Source organism: Salmo salar, chromosome ssa28 (genome assembly GCF_905237065.1).
Source record: "Salmo salar chromosome ssa28, Ssal_v3.1, whole genome shotgun sequence".
NCBI lineage: Eukaryota > Metazoa > Chordata > Actinopteri > Salmoniformes > Salmonidae > Salmo > Salmo salar.
In genome coordinates, this window is record NC_059469.1 from 27,524,294 (window position 1) to 27,539,336 (window position 15,043).

General features: G+C 41.1%; 1 protein-coding gene across 5 annotated transcripts in view; it reads left to right on the plus strand.

Moving 5' to 3' along the window:
• The window catches only part of col21a1 (collagen, type XXI, alpha 1), a 59,003-nt gene extending 49,832 nt beyond the window's left edge, over positions 1–9,171 (plus strand). For 4 of the 5 annotated variants that reach the window (XM_014180146.2, XM_014180148.2, XM_014180147.2 and 1 more), the window contains 7 exons: positions 1,034–1,078; positions 1,604–1,636; positions 1,746–1,892; positions 2,068–2,122; positions 2,207–2,401; positions 6,108–6,185; positions 7,016–9,171. In XM_014180146.2, coding sequence (XP_014035621.2) covers positions 1,034–1,078; positions 1,604–1,636; positions 1,746–1,892; positions 2,068–2,122; positions 2,207–2,401; positions 6,108–6,185; positions 7,016–7,206 — 744 coding nt within the window. In that variant the 3' untranslated portion in view covers positions 7,207–9,171. Of the gene's footprint in view, positions 1–1,033; positions 1,079–1,603; positions 1,637–1,741; positions 1,893–2,067; positions 2,123–2,206; positions 2,402–6,107; positions 6,186–7,015 lie in introns of those variants that run through there. The other variant, XR_006762549.1, reaches the window with a different exon arrangement.
• Positions 9,172–15,043: the final 5,872 nt, after the last annotated feature.

The window sequence follows — 15,043 nt, forward strand, 5'->3', positions numbered from 1 at the left end:
ACATTCTGTTTTTTCCCGGGCTCTGAGCGCCCATGGAAGACGTAGGAAGTGTCACGTTAGAGCAGAGATCCTTTGTAAAAGATAGAGATGGCAAAGAAGTTCAAGAAATGGTCAGACAGGCCACTTCCTGTAAAGGAATCTCTCAGGTTTTGACCTGCCATTTGAGTTCTGTTATACTCACAGACACCATTCAAACAGTGTTTTCTATCCAAAGCCAATAATTATATGCATATTCTAGTTACTGGGCAGGAGTAGTAACCAGATTAAATCGGGTACGTTTTTTATCCAGCCGTGAAAATACTGCCCCCTAGCCATAACAGGTTAATTGAAATGCATTATAGGTGACTATCTCATGAAGCTGGTTGAGAGAATGCCAAAAGTGTGCAAAGCTGTCATCGAGGCAAAGGATGGCTACTTTGAAGAATCTCAAATATAAAATATATTTTGATCTGTTTAACACTTTTTTGGTTACTACATGATTCCACATGTGTTATTTCATAGTTTTGATGTCTTCAGTATTATTCTACAATGTAGAAAATAGTAAAAATAAAGAAAAACCCTTGAATGAGTAGGTGTGTCCAAACCTTTGACTGGTATTGTATATACAGGTTTCTACATTTTCCATGTACAAAAGACCGCTTCAAGTATAATCGGATGCTTGGCTCACTACCTCCTTCCAAATGTGGTTGCTTTCATTTAGCCAGAGTGGAATCATGTTGAACAACCGCTTAATTCAAAAGTCATGGAAAACAGGGACAGCTATGATCTTTGGGGGGGAAACTAGGAAGCGTATCGAGTCAAATGACAATGTCACCACAGGACTGCAGTTAAGAAGTCACTTGTACTGAGTCTCTGGATGGAAATATCATTAAACTGACCGTCATGGACGTAGCAACAACCTTCTTGTAAAATCTCAGTAAATTTTAACTCTACTCTGAAGGACACCAATTTGATTACTGAAGACCTTACATTTAATCACAAGCAGAATGACTAAAAACAAAAACCATAATTGCTAGTTTAATTTTCTCTACAGGGATTGAGAGGTGAAAAAGGAGCTATGGGAATTCCAGGGAATCATGTAAGTTCCCCTTCCTATGAATACATCTATTTTTTTTTTTTTACCTCAATGAATGAATTTTGTAATGGCTATACAAGAGCATTTTGTCCAATTGGACAGTTGATTGTCCAGTAGCCTCGGAAGCCCAGTTACATAATATTTACTGCTTGCAAGTGCTACAGTAGACGTTTTCTATTGGGGAACTATTCTCACCACATTATAGTGGTTCTTCAATAGCCTAAATAATTTGTAAATGGGAATATTTTCCTCTTGTCACAATGTATTTATTTCATATTATAGACTAGCACTGATCTAATACATTCATGTACAGAAATTGGATTGTGAATTTGGAAGTGTCAGAACAACTCTGAAATTGACTTCTGACGATAACTTTTCCATTGACAATATCAATTTAAACAGCATATTTTCCCTTTATCCACATCTAGAGGATATAGAAGTTAGTTGTATTTCCATCTCATTCAATTCCAATTACATTATAATTAATGAACATTACTAATAATCAGCCATTATGACTTTGATTGACAGGGCTCCAATGGCTCATCGGGACAAAAAGGAGAGGTAAGTTTGTCATTGATTACTGTAAGTAGCTGTAGCCCTGAATAGCCAAGCATACACCCCCATCTAGAGCAGTGTGTGTGTACTTTTACTATGCTCTTGTGGAAGCCAGAAAGGGACAACAGGAGACCCCGGTCAGAGGGGACTGGGAGGTCACCAAGGCCAGCCAGGACTATCTGGGCAGACAGGCCCGCCTGGGCCTCGAGGACAGAGCGGGGACGTTGGCCCTCTTGGGCCACCTGGACTAGAGGGGAGACCTGTATGTACCTCACCAGTACAATCACCAGTACACTGACCATCCTTGGTCATCAACAACTACCCAACATGTCACTTTTCAACAACAATCGTTCACTGTTCCATCAATGTATATGCCATTTGTATTAATTGACTCATACATTTTGCATGATGCCATCAATCATGTCACATTTCCACAGGGAAGGGAGATGTCCAAGCAAATAATTCAGGAAATATGCAGAGAGGTACTTAGATGTGAGTATTGATTATGTTTGATCATTGCTGTACTCTGTATAGTACACCTATATCTGAGCCCTCTCCATTGTGTTTTCATCCCAGCGGAGATGCCTTCACTACTCCTCAGTAACCAGCAGCTGAGTAACTGTGACCACTGTCAGACCAGGGATGGGACTCCAGGGGCACCAGGCCCGGTCGGGCCCCAAGGATCTACAGGCTTTCCTGGGAACCCTGGTTCCAGTGGACAGCCAGGCCATCCAGGTCGACCTGGGCATCCTGGGATTCTTGGCTTGAAAGGTAATAAATAGGCTTTAGGACTCAATTAATCTGTGCAGTATGTACATGTAAACAGTAGAGTAGAATATAAACATAGGCCTAGCTTTTTCCTTTAGTCAAATACGATTTAAAAATGTGTTTGTACTGTCTGGAACACATTGCATCCTATTTGTTCTATCTGGAACACATTACATTTTATTTGTTCTATTTGGAACATATTGCATTCTATTTGTACTATCTGGAACACATTGCATTCTATTTGTACTGTCTGGAACACATTGCATTATATTTGTATTGTCTGGAACACATTACATTATATTTGTACTGTCTGGAACACATTGCATTCTATTTGTACTGTCTGGAACACATTGCATTCTATTTGTATTGTCTGGAACACATTGCATTCTATTTGTATTGGCTGGAACACATTACATTATATTTGTATTGTCTGGAACACATTGCATTCTATTTGTATTGGCTGGAACACATTGCATTCTATTTGTATTGGCTGGAACACATTGCATTCTATTTGTACTCGCTGGGACACATTGCTTTCTATTTGTTCTGTCTGGAACACATTGCATTCTATTTGTATTGGCTGGAACACATTACATTATATTTGTATTGGCTGGAACACATTGCATTCTATTTGTATTGGCTGGAACACATTGCATTCTATTTGTATTGTCTGGAACACATTGCATTCTATTTGTACTGTCTGGAACACATTGCATTCTATTTGTATTGGCTGGAACACATTGCATTCTATTTGTATTGGCTGGAACACATTGCATTCTATTTGTACTGTCTGGAACACATTGCATTCTATTTGTATTGGCTGGAACACATTGCATTCTATTTGTATTGGCTGGAACACATTGCATTCTATTTGTACTGGCTGGAACACATTGCATTATATTTGTACTGTCTGGAACACATTGCATTCTATTTGTACTGTCTGGAACACATTGCATTCTATTTGTATTGGCTGGAACACATTGCATTCTCTTTGTATTGGCTGGAACACATTGCATTCTATTTGTACTGGCTGGAACACATTGCATTCTATTTGTACTGTCTGGAACACATTGCATTCTATTTGTATTGGCTGGAACACATTACATTATATTTGTATTGGCTGGAACACATTGCATTCTATTTGTATTGGCTGGAACACATTGCATTCTATTTGTATTGGCTGGAACATTGCATTCTATTTGTACTGGCTGGAACACATTGCATTCTATTTGTATTGGCTGGAACACATTGCATTCTATTTGTACTGTCTGGAACACATTGCATTCTATTTGTATTGGCTGCAACACATTGCATTCTATTTGTATTGGCTGGAACACATTGAATTCTATTTGTACTGTCTGGAACACATTGCATTATATTTGTATTGGCTGGAACACATTGCATTATATTTGTACTGTCTGGAACATTGCATTCTATTTGTACTGTCTGGAACATTGCATTCTATTTGTATTGGCTGGAACACATTGCATTATATTTGTACTGTCTGGAACATTGCATTCTATTTGTATTGGCTGCAACACATTGCATTATATTTGTACTGTCTGGAACATTGCATTCTATTTGTATTGGCTGCAACACATTGCATTATATTTGTACTGTCTGGAACATTGCATTCTATTTGTATTGGCTGGAACACATTGCATTATATTTGTACTGTCTGGAACACATTGCATTCTATTTGTATTGGCTGCAACACATTGCATTATATTTGTACTGTCTGGAACATTGCATTCTATTTGTATTGGCTGCAACACATTGCATTATATTTGTACTGTCTGGAACACATTGCATTATATTTGTACTGTCTGGAACACATTGCATTCTATTTGTACTGTCTGGAACATTGCATTCTATTTGTATTGGCTGGAACACATTGCATTCTATTTGTACTGTCTGGAACATTGCATTCTATTTGTATTGGCTGGAACACATTGCATTCTATTTGTACTGTCTGGAACATTGCATTCTATTTGTACTGTCTGGAACATTGCATTATATTTGTACTGTCTGGAACACATTGCATTCTATTTGTACTGTCTGGAACACATTGCATTCTATTTGTACTGTCTGGAACACATTGCATTCTATTTGTATTGGCTGGAACACATTGCATTATATTTGTATTGGCTGGAACACATTGCATTCTATTTGTATTGGCTGGAACACATTGCATTATATTTGTATTGGCTGGAACACATTGCATTATATTTGTATTGGCTGGAACACATTGCATTCTATTTGTATTGGCTGGAACACATTGCATTATATTTGTATTGGCTGGAACACATTGCATTATATTTGTACTGTCTGGAACATTGCATTCTATTTGTACTGTCTGGAACATTGCATTATATTTGTACTGTCTGGAACATTGCATTATATTTGTATTGTCTGGAACATTGCATTCTATTTGTACTGTCTGGAACATTGCATTCTATTTGTACTGTCTGGAACATTGCATTCTATTTGTACTGTCTGGAACATTGCATTATATTTGTACTGTCTGGAACATTGCATTCTATTTGTACTGTCTGGAACATTGCATTGTATTTGTACTGTCTGGAACATTGCATTCTATTTGTACTGTCTGGAACATTGCATTCTATTTGTACTGTCTGGAACATTGCATTCTATTTGTACTGTCTGGAACATTGCATTATATTTGTACTGTCTGGAACATTGCATTCTATTTGTACTGTCTGGAACATTGCATTATATTTGTACTGTCTGGAACATTGCATTCTATTTGTACTGTCTGGAACATTGCATTCTATTTGTACTGTCTGGAACATTGCATTCTATTTGTACTGTCTGGAACATTGCATTCTATTTGTATTGGCTGGAACATTGCATTCTATTTGTATTGGCTGGAACATTGCATTCTATTTGTACTGTCTGGAACACATTGCATTATATTTGTACTGTCTGGAACATTGCATTCTATTTGTACTGTCTGGAACATTGCATTCTATTTGTACTGTCTGGAACATTGCATTCTATTTGTACTGTCTGGAACATTGCATTCTATTTGTACTGTCTGGAACATTGCATTCTATTTGTACTGTCTGGAACATTGCATTCTATTTGTACTGTCTGGAACATTGCATTCTATTTGTACTGTCTGGAACATTGCATTCTATTTGTATTGGCTGGAACATGGCATTCTATTTGTATTGGCTGGAACATTGCATTCTATTTGTACTGTCTGGAACACATTGCATTATATTTGTACTGTCTGGAACATTGCATTCTATTTGTACTGTCTGGAACATTGCATTCTATTTGTACTGTCTGGAACATTGCATTCTATTTGTACTGTCTGGAACATTGCATTATATTTGTATTGTCTGGAACATTGCATTCTATTTGTACTGTCTGGAACATTGCATTCTATTTGTATTGTCTGGAACATTGCATTCTATTTGTACTGTCTGGAACATTGCATTCTATTTGTACTGTCTGGAACATTGCATTCTATTTGTACTGTCTGCAACACATTGCATTCTATTTGTACTGTCTGGAACATTGCATTATATTTGTACTGTCTGGAACATTGCATTCTATTTGTACTGTCTGGAACATTGCATTCTATTTGTACTGTCTGGAACATTGCATTCTATTTGTACTGTCTGGAACATTGCATTCTATTTGTACTGTCTGGAACATTGCATTCTATTTGTGTTTCCAGGAGATCCTGGATTAAAGGGTGAGAAGGGCAGTCAAGGAAGAACAGAGATTGGAGATCCAGGAACACCAGGGCCTCCAGGTAATAATAGGCAGTTAACCCACTGTTCCTAGGCCATCATTGAAAATAAGAATTTGTTCTTAACTGACTTGCCTAGTTAAATAAAGGTAAAATAAATGTAAACAAAAAATAAATAATAATAATAATAATAGGAATATAATACATGTTTACTATGTATGGTACGCTACTGTACAACCAATCGGATATATGCAACATACATTGAGTATACAAAACATTCTACTCTTTCCATGACATAGACTATGATCCCATATTGATGTCACCTGTTAAATCCACTTCGATCAGTGTAGATGAAGGGAAGGAGACAGGTTAAAGAAGTATTTTTAAGCCTTGAGACAATTGAGAAATGGATTGTGTATGTGTGTCATTCGCATGGTGAATGGGCAAGACAAAAGATGTAAGTGCCTTTGAACGGGGTATGGTAGTAGGTGCCAGGTGCACCGGTGTGTGTCAAAAAATGTAGGCTGTTCTGAGGGCAAAAGGAAGGGTGCAACTCAATATTAGGAAGGTGTTCTGTATGTTTTGTACACTCAGTGTAGTTATGTCTATTCAGTTATTTAGTTAAGATAGAAATGGAATCAGGAGAATATTCTTAAGATTGATGCGTCTGAGTCACTGCATAGTGTCCAATCATGTCCTCAGTTCATTTCAGATCTATTGCGACCCCTTATCGCTCTTCTGCAGATAAACACATTGTAAGCCTTAGCTACCTTAGCTACCCTTTTTCAATCAAAAGTGATCAAATAACAGGATTAGGAATTGTTGGAAAACCAGTAGGTCATGTTTTGGAACCACAAGAGAAACATCTCATTTGTAATTCTCTACTTTCCCAGGTCAAATGGGTCCCCAGGGGTACAGTAAACCAGGTCATCCAGGGAAGCCAGGACCCCCTGGCTTAAACGGGGAGGAGGGGAAGAGAGGTAACCCTGGGGTCCCGGGCCAGCCGGGGGTGTGTCATCTATCCATGTGTTACGGTGTCATGATGAGGAGCAGGGATCCTTTCAGTAAAGGACCAAACTATTGACCCAACATGGCAGCAGGCAGGCAATCAAACAGTCTGGAGTTGATGCATACATCTCAAAGAAAAACAGCAAATCTTTCCAATCTCAGGAAGATCACATTTTACAGTGTTTCCCATTAGTCACAGAAACAGGAAGTACCTCTTAACATGTATATAGCAAAGATACTCATGTGCATCCTTTCATGACCTTTATCAAGCCCAGTTTATACCTGGTTCTAACCTGGTCCTTTGTCCTGATCTTGTCCACATTTTGACTGCGCCCACGTTTTCAGACAGGTGTAGACAATTATAAGATGCATTGTGATCTGATTGTGATCTAATCTTCCTGACCAGCTTCTTAGGTAGTCAGGCACACGTTGGGTTTGGAAATATCTGTGTAGACGAATCTGGACAGATGGCACCATTGACTTATGTCATCAATGTGTGTCTTAAAATAAATAAATAAATATTATTTTGAAAGAATAGCTGTGAAATAATTTGCCTACAGGGAGGGGCCAGGAAATCTGGTCACAATGGATGCAGTGGATGGATAAGAGATTACATTTCTGAAAATTTGGGAACAATCAGAATGTGGACAAGATCAGGACACAGGACCCATATTAGCAGCAGGTATAAACCGGCTTTAGAGGGGAAAAAACATATTCATTCTGTTCTTCTCACATTCTGCTTGTTATGTCACAGGCTCCATTTTCCTTTAAAGGGATAGTACAACATTTTGGCCTTTTTGTACTTACCCAGAGTCAGATGAACTCATGGATATCATTTGTATGTCTCTGCAGGCAGTTTGAAGGTAGTTTCTGGAGCCATTGCTAACTAGCATTAGCACAATGACTGGAAGTCTACAGGAACAGCTAGAGGAACAGCTAGCATGAAAAAATGTTTCACTATCCCTTTAAATAATGATAGTAATTGCTCCTACATTTGGATGACTTTGGTTGGCATTGGTTGGATTCTGAGCCAAATAGCAATACAAAGAATCCAATGTAAAGAATTCTGCATTGCTCACAGAAGTATACAGGAATAAAGGGTTGGTACTCCACTTGGACATTGCTGATGGTACATTTTCTTGCCATATACTGCCCCCTGGTGTTGATTGTTTTTGCACCATACTTTTTGATTGGTCACCCCAAAATTATGCATTTTTTGCACCAGACTTTCTGATTGGTCACCCCAAAATGTTTTTGTTTTTTGCACCATACGTTCTGATTGGTCACCCCAAAATGTAGTGTTTTTGCACCATTTCTTTTTCATGGTCACCCCTCAATTTGTTTAGCAAATTTGTTTGCATTTTTTGTGAAATGTTTAAAGACCCTGTAATGTATTATAATTTGTAATTTCACAAATAAACAACGTCTAAAGAATTACAATGTTTCAGGGCAAATCTGTGAGCTTGCTATCTCTATAATGGAGGCTGCTATGTTCATGAAACATTTTGATGAATAAACATATAAAAGCCATAATCTAAAACCTGTGTGCATTACAGCGATGCTATTTCAGTTTATATTCCTTTTTTAAATTTTTTTTTTACAATAACTAGTTTATGTATTGTATGAAAAATACATACTTTTTTATTTTTGTTTTAACTTGAGTAGAGGATAGGCCTACCTACTATAACAAATGTAAACCTGGGAAATCCTAGCTACTTTCTGTCAAAAGAGTGAGGGCTAAATGAAACATGTTGACATCTTGACTTAATCTGAAGTTTGCTCTGTTGCAAATTATTTACTGTTCGCGCATATATGACATGTATGTGCCTGAGTACCTTACCTTACCGTACCTTGTCTTACCTTAGCCTATCAAGTTTAAGTATTTTTGGTTATTTATAAAACTGAACTAATTTACTGTGTATTGATGGGCTTTACCTGTGAGAGCTTGGTCGTTTTTTTGCTGTGTCTAATTTTGTATGTGTAATGGTGACTTTTGTATTGACTTTTGGTATCATTAATTAAAACTTTTTTATGACGTGAAGTTTTTTTGTATTTGTGTGTGTGTGTGTGTGTCATGCAAATTAAAAAGGAAATTCCACTTTTTACCCCATATTATTAATTTCCCTCCGTTTTTTTTTTGATGAAATCATAATGGGAGCTTTTCTTCTTATCTTTTTACATACAGAATGTAGAAATGTGCCATTTTCATATACTGTATGTAGACACTTGTATGGTTCTGGAGATAATATCAGGTAAAAAAGTGGTGGAATTTCCTTTTAAGTACAAAATTCTCACTGGGGGTAATTGGGGATGATAAATGATGGTCCTTACACTCTCACTCTTTCACCTTTGTACGATCTTGATCAACTGTCACATCACAGTTGCCGGATGACTCAGCCTGAATGTGTGTATGTGTGTGTGTGTGCGCGCACACATCCTACACTAGATGGCGCAATGGGATTACAACTTGGCAACTAAACTGTGAAATAACTTAATCAATGGGGATGCTTAGTCAATTGAATGAAAAATAAATACTTTATAGATTGCTAATAATAATAATGTACAATTTCTAGCTCTTTCCATATGAAACTCAGCTTCAAAGGCAAAGAATAAACAACCAATAATCTTAATGAGTAGCCTAGCTATAGTTAGCTAGGTCAACCAATACATCACCATGAGTAGCCTAACTACTGCGAAGTCAACCAATAGAGGCCAAGTCTTTGATGGAGTAAATGTGGAAAAGGACAGTTTATGCTGCTACTGTATATGTCTTGGGGATAATATTAACAGCACTGCTAACCTGCACCTGAGCCAACCAATGGCTGATAGCTTGGACACTATGATAGTACATCAGTAATATTAAAGCTGAGGTAGGCCTACTGCATGGTTACAGGTTGTTCTTATGTAACAGATGTATATCGTACTCTCCTTGCGTTGTGTTTTCTCCTAATAAATCCCATCAGCCAGTGGTCCCAGTTGAGCATCATTTATTTCTGTTGTTAAATGGGAAACAGCACGTTAGTTGTGCAGGGCTTAACGATATTGATGGCTGTCGATGGCAAAATCTGTAGCATGAAGACAACTGTGTTAGCAGTGGGTTTATGTGACCATTACATCGGTGTATGCTAGCTAACACACTTATTTACAGCAATCATATGCCAAAGCACATCCCAGAAAGACCCTCAATCCCTAACAGGTACCATATACCCACACATGTATAAATCTGTAACGTACAGCAAACTTGTACACATTGTAAAATCTAAAATCTAAAACAGTATTCAGAACGTGACCTACCCCTTACATCACATTTTCATACTGGGAAGACCTGACGTTCGCGATCTCCCCCTATCTGCAAGCGGAGCCAATCACAACACACCTTATTTTCATCAGAGTTGAACCAACCAATAAGAATTCTTGAACATTAAATACACATTTCTTTAGAGGCAAGTGGAAACATAACCAACCCTGTTACATTCTCCCCTGCTGAATTACACTTGCATACTATAAAGAAACAAAATGAGGTATGCAATACCTTGCAATACATATGTCACCAAATATTCCAGTGCAAAGACTATTCTCTAAAGAGAATTAGGGGAATTCAAAGACCCTGTAGGAAAACATGCCTGTTACATGTCCAGTACACTCAGTGACAATAAGAACCTCAGACAGAAAAACCTTGGTCTACTTGACCTCTGACCCATGACCTCCATGGGGTCTCTTGAACGTAAAAAAAAAAAAGAAGGGCTACAGACTTGGATTCTAATCCTACACCCACACAGGTATTCTAATGAATTCTGTATGAAAACCCTCTGTGTCTGCATAGTCTCTATGAGTCTCACTGGGCGTTTCCTAACCCGACCAGCCGCTGACCTGACAGGCCTAACAGAGTTATTACGTTTAACCTGTTCACCTACAACCACCACTGGGGGGTCACTGTCCACAGTCGGTGGATAGTCAAGGTCAAGGGTTCTGTGACTGTTGCTGGAGCTTGTGCTACCAGCGGCATCTTCAGAATGCCTTTCTTCTTCAGAGGTTTCGGACATTTCTTCTCCAAAAGGTTAGCTCTGACATGCTTGTGCCACCAGTGGCACCCTCAGAATGTGGTGAGTTCTGAGGGTCCCTCGCCAGTGGCCCATCTTCCAGCACATCTGGGGTTTCTTTTTCAGAGTGCTCCGGCTGTGCTTCCCCCGAGGTCTGTTCTGATACCCACACACTAGTCCTCTCACCAATGTCCATTTCTGGTATATCGTTCATGGATGAGTCCTCCATCTCCTCACTCGGATCCTCACGGTCACCCGTATTAGGTGTCTCCAAGGCAGTGTCAGGGAGAGGCAAGAAGTTTATAGGCATTATCTGATTACAGTGGACCGTTTTCTCCAGGCCAGTCGACATGTTCTGCATCTTGAAGATGTGGATGTCACTATTCTTCTCCGTAACAATATAGAGGTTGTTCTCTTAGTAAAATGATCAGTGACGCCATCTTAGTAAAATGATCAGTGACGACCAGAACATCCAAGGACTTGTTGTTGGAGTCTTCAGCAGACCAGAGGTCCACACACACCAACTCGAGGGGCTCAGTCGTGATGATGTTCTCCAGTGGAGCTCTGGCCTCTGGCTCGGGGGCCTTACTGAACACACACCGCTTGCAGGTCTTGACATACTCTCTCACATCCGACTCCAGACCATGCCAGAAGAACCTCTGTCTCGTCAAGAACAACGTCCTCTGTTGCCCCTGATGACCGGCGTCATCGTGGACACCCTTCAAAACTGTCGCCCTCATTGAGGTGGGTACTACATACTGGTACGTCTTCTTCTTTGACAGCAAACTTTTGGTAACGCGATATAGTACACCCATTTTCAGAGTGAGCTTCTACCAGGTCTTCAGAATCCACAGAGCCTCGAGTGGTTCCTGGCCACGTTCCCTCCTAGAAGGTCTACGGCCCCTGTCCACGTAGAAGACAACTCTGGCGCTGCTTTGATATCAGGTCGTCACGGGATAGCACTCTCACATCTGACATCTCAGATGGCACCAGTGACTGAGTGAGCTGAGGCAGTAGCAGCGCACAGTTCTGTTGACCAGCCTCCCCTTGCGACCTCAGGACTGCTGACACCGGTTTCTTTGACAGAGAACCAGGAGAAGGATAGGAGGTAGTTTGGCAGTCCATGACAATTTCACAGGCATCTGCCTCAATTGACGGTGAGCAGCTTTCGAGGTCGAATGGGTGGTTCGACCAGCGGAACACATTTTCACCTTCTCAGCACGTACTCCCGCAGCTTCTTCCAGCAAGCCCTTGTATGGAACCCTTGTGATGCGGTGGAAAGCGCTCGGCTGCACAAATGGCTGTCTACTGAGTGCATCAGCAATGACATTTTTGGGACCGGGGATGTACTTGATGTCAAACTCAAATGGAGCGAGTTTAGCAACCCATCTCTGTTCACAGGCGTCCAATTTGGGCTTGGACAGGACGTACGTTAATGGGTTGTTGTCTGTCCATACAGTAAAAGGCTTGCCCCTTAGCCAATGACTAAACTTCTCACAGACGGCCCAGCGTAAAGCAAAACACTCTAACCTATGGGCAGGATACTTTGACTGTGCATGAGTAAGTGATTTGCTAGCGAATGCTACGGGTCTGGCTGCAGACCCATCCTCTGGCACCTGGGAGAGGACAGCACCTAATCCATTACTAGATGCGTCTACAGACAGCAAGAAAGGTCTACTAAAATCAGGGTGGGCTAGCATGACCTGATCGAGGAGAGCTTGTTTCAACTGACTAAAGGCCTGTTTGCACTCACCAGTCCAGTCTGCTGCGAGTTTCCTATGTATTCCTCTTTTCCTCTTGCCTTTCCCATGACGTGGTGCCTTCGTCCCAGTTGTCAGCCCATGCAGCGGCTTAGCGATGGTGGAGCACCCCTCAATGAACTTCTGGTAATAGACTATCATTCCGAGAAAGGACCGAATCTTCCCCTGGGAGAGCACATCCGTGTTATCCTCCATGAGATCCTTCTCTGTCATCCCTCCAATAGCCTTCACTTTTTCTGGGTCTGTGGCCACACCTTCACTGATGACATGCCCTAAGAACCGCACTGACCTCTTCATGAAATGACATTTCTTTGGAGACAATTTCAGATTATGGGCTTTGAGACGCTCAAAAACTGACTCCAAGCGTTGCAATCCAAGTTCTTCAGTCGGGGCAAAAACCAGCACATCGTCCAGGTAGCATAGAAGGCTAGAAAAATGTTGATCCCCAAAAATGCTCAACATCATCCTCATGATGGGCTGTTGCATAGTCCTTGTGGAGGCGGTTATATTCATATAACCCAAAAGGAGAAGTGAAAGCTGTAAACTTCTTGTCGTCTTCATGGACCTCCACATTGTAGTAGCCTGAGGTCAAATCCATTGTAGAGAAGAAGGCATTGCCACCCAGGGCCTCCAGAGCATCAGCTTGGTGAGGTAGAGGGTGAGCATCCTTCACGGTGCGAGCATTGAGCCATCGGAAGTCTGTACACAGTCTCAGATCACCAGACTTCTTCCATACCAGCACGAGCGGGGAGGCATACTCACTGCTGGATTTCCTGATTATCTCTCGCTCTTCCATCTCATCCAAGGCCTGCCTGAGCTTGTCATAATGGTTAGGGGAGAGCCTACGGTAAGGTAGCCTAAAAGGCTTAATGTCACTGAGTCTGATGCGATGGACATATCCAGTAGCCTTCCCGCATTCTAGTTTGTGCCGGGAGAAGATAGACTCGTAGCGGGCTATAAGCTGAATTAGCCTGGCCTTACACTGTTGCGACAACTGAGTGGACTCAATGTCAATGTCACCTAGCCCTAACTCGTGCAACACCTCACTTGTCACTCTGTGCGGTTTGACGGCACTGTCAACGGTCAAGCTATCTCCACTACCATTGTCAAAGTCTGGATTGTCATCCATGTTGTGTACCTGCTGCACCAGGGGGACCAGTTCAACAGTGGGCCCACCTATATAGTCAGTGTCAAAGTCCTCTAATGCCATGCAAGGAAAAACGTCCGCTATCTTGGCATTGCGTCTCACTGTTACTGGCTTTGGTGAGGGATTGATAACTTTGACAGGGACCCAGCCATCGCTCCACAATGTCGATACTGTTCTCCCCACTAGAATGTTTTTTGGTCTTGAGCGTGCCCTCGTAGGCTCAATAACGTCAGCACTGCCCGCGGATACATTTTGAGGCATCCACAGCCGGCCCCAGACTAAATGTTCCTGCATAGGCTCCAATGTGACCACCCGTTTCAGCCTTACTGTGCCCACTCTTTCTGGCACTTCGGCCCATTTCCATCTCTCTACATTAGCCAGCAGACGGAACAGTTTGTCATCTCCATTGTGTTCAGATGATAACATCTCCTCCCAGAAGTCACCAGTCGTCTTCAGCTCCCTGATGAGGTGTTTTATCACGTTGCTGCCTAGGATAAGCTCATCACGTTGGTCATCCACTACTAGAACAGGGACAGAGACACTGCTGCCATACACAGACAGATTCAATTCACACACGCCTACAGGCTTGGTCTTCAACCTCCCGCAGCCAACCAACACCACTTCAATCGGACTGAGGGAGCCACTCTTGAGCACACCTGCTTTCTCAAGGCGTTGTACCATTGTTGAGCTCAATGTGCATGCCATAGAACCGCTGTCAATCATTGCACTCACGTCTATAACATCCCCCAGTAACACACTAGTATAGAAGAGTTCATCGTTGTGGAGCACTCTCTGTGTATTTTGCATAATGAGTTTTTCGTTCGACTTGACTTCATCACAAACACTTGAATATATTGAGTTTAAATCTACACCACTATCTGATTTGGGCACCTCACAAGGCCCAGCACTTCCCCCCACCCCGGGCCAGCTAGTTTTCCTGCTGCTGTGTTGTGTTGCTGTTTGATG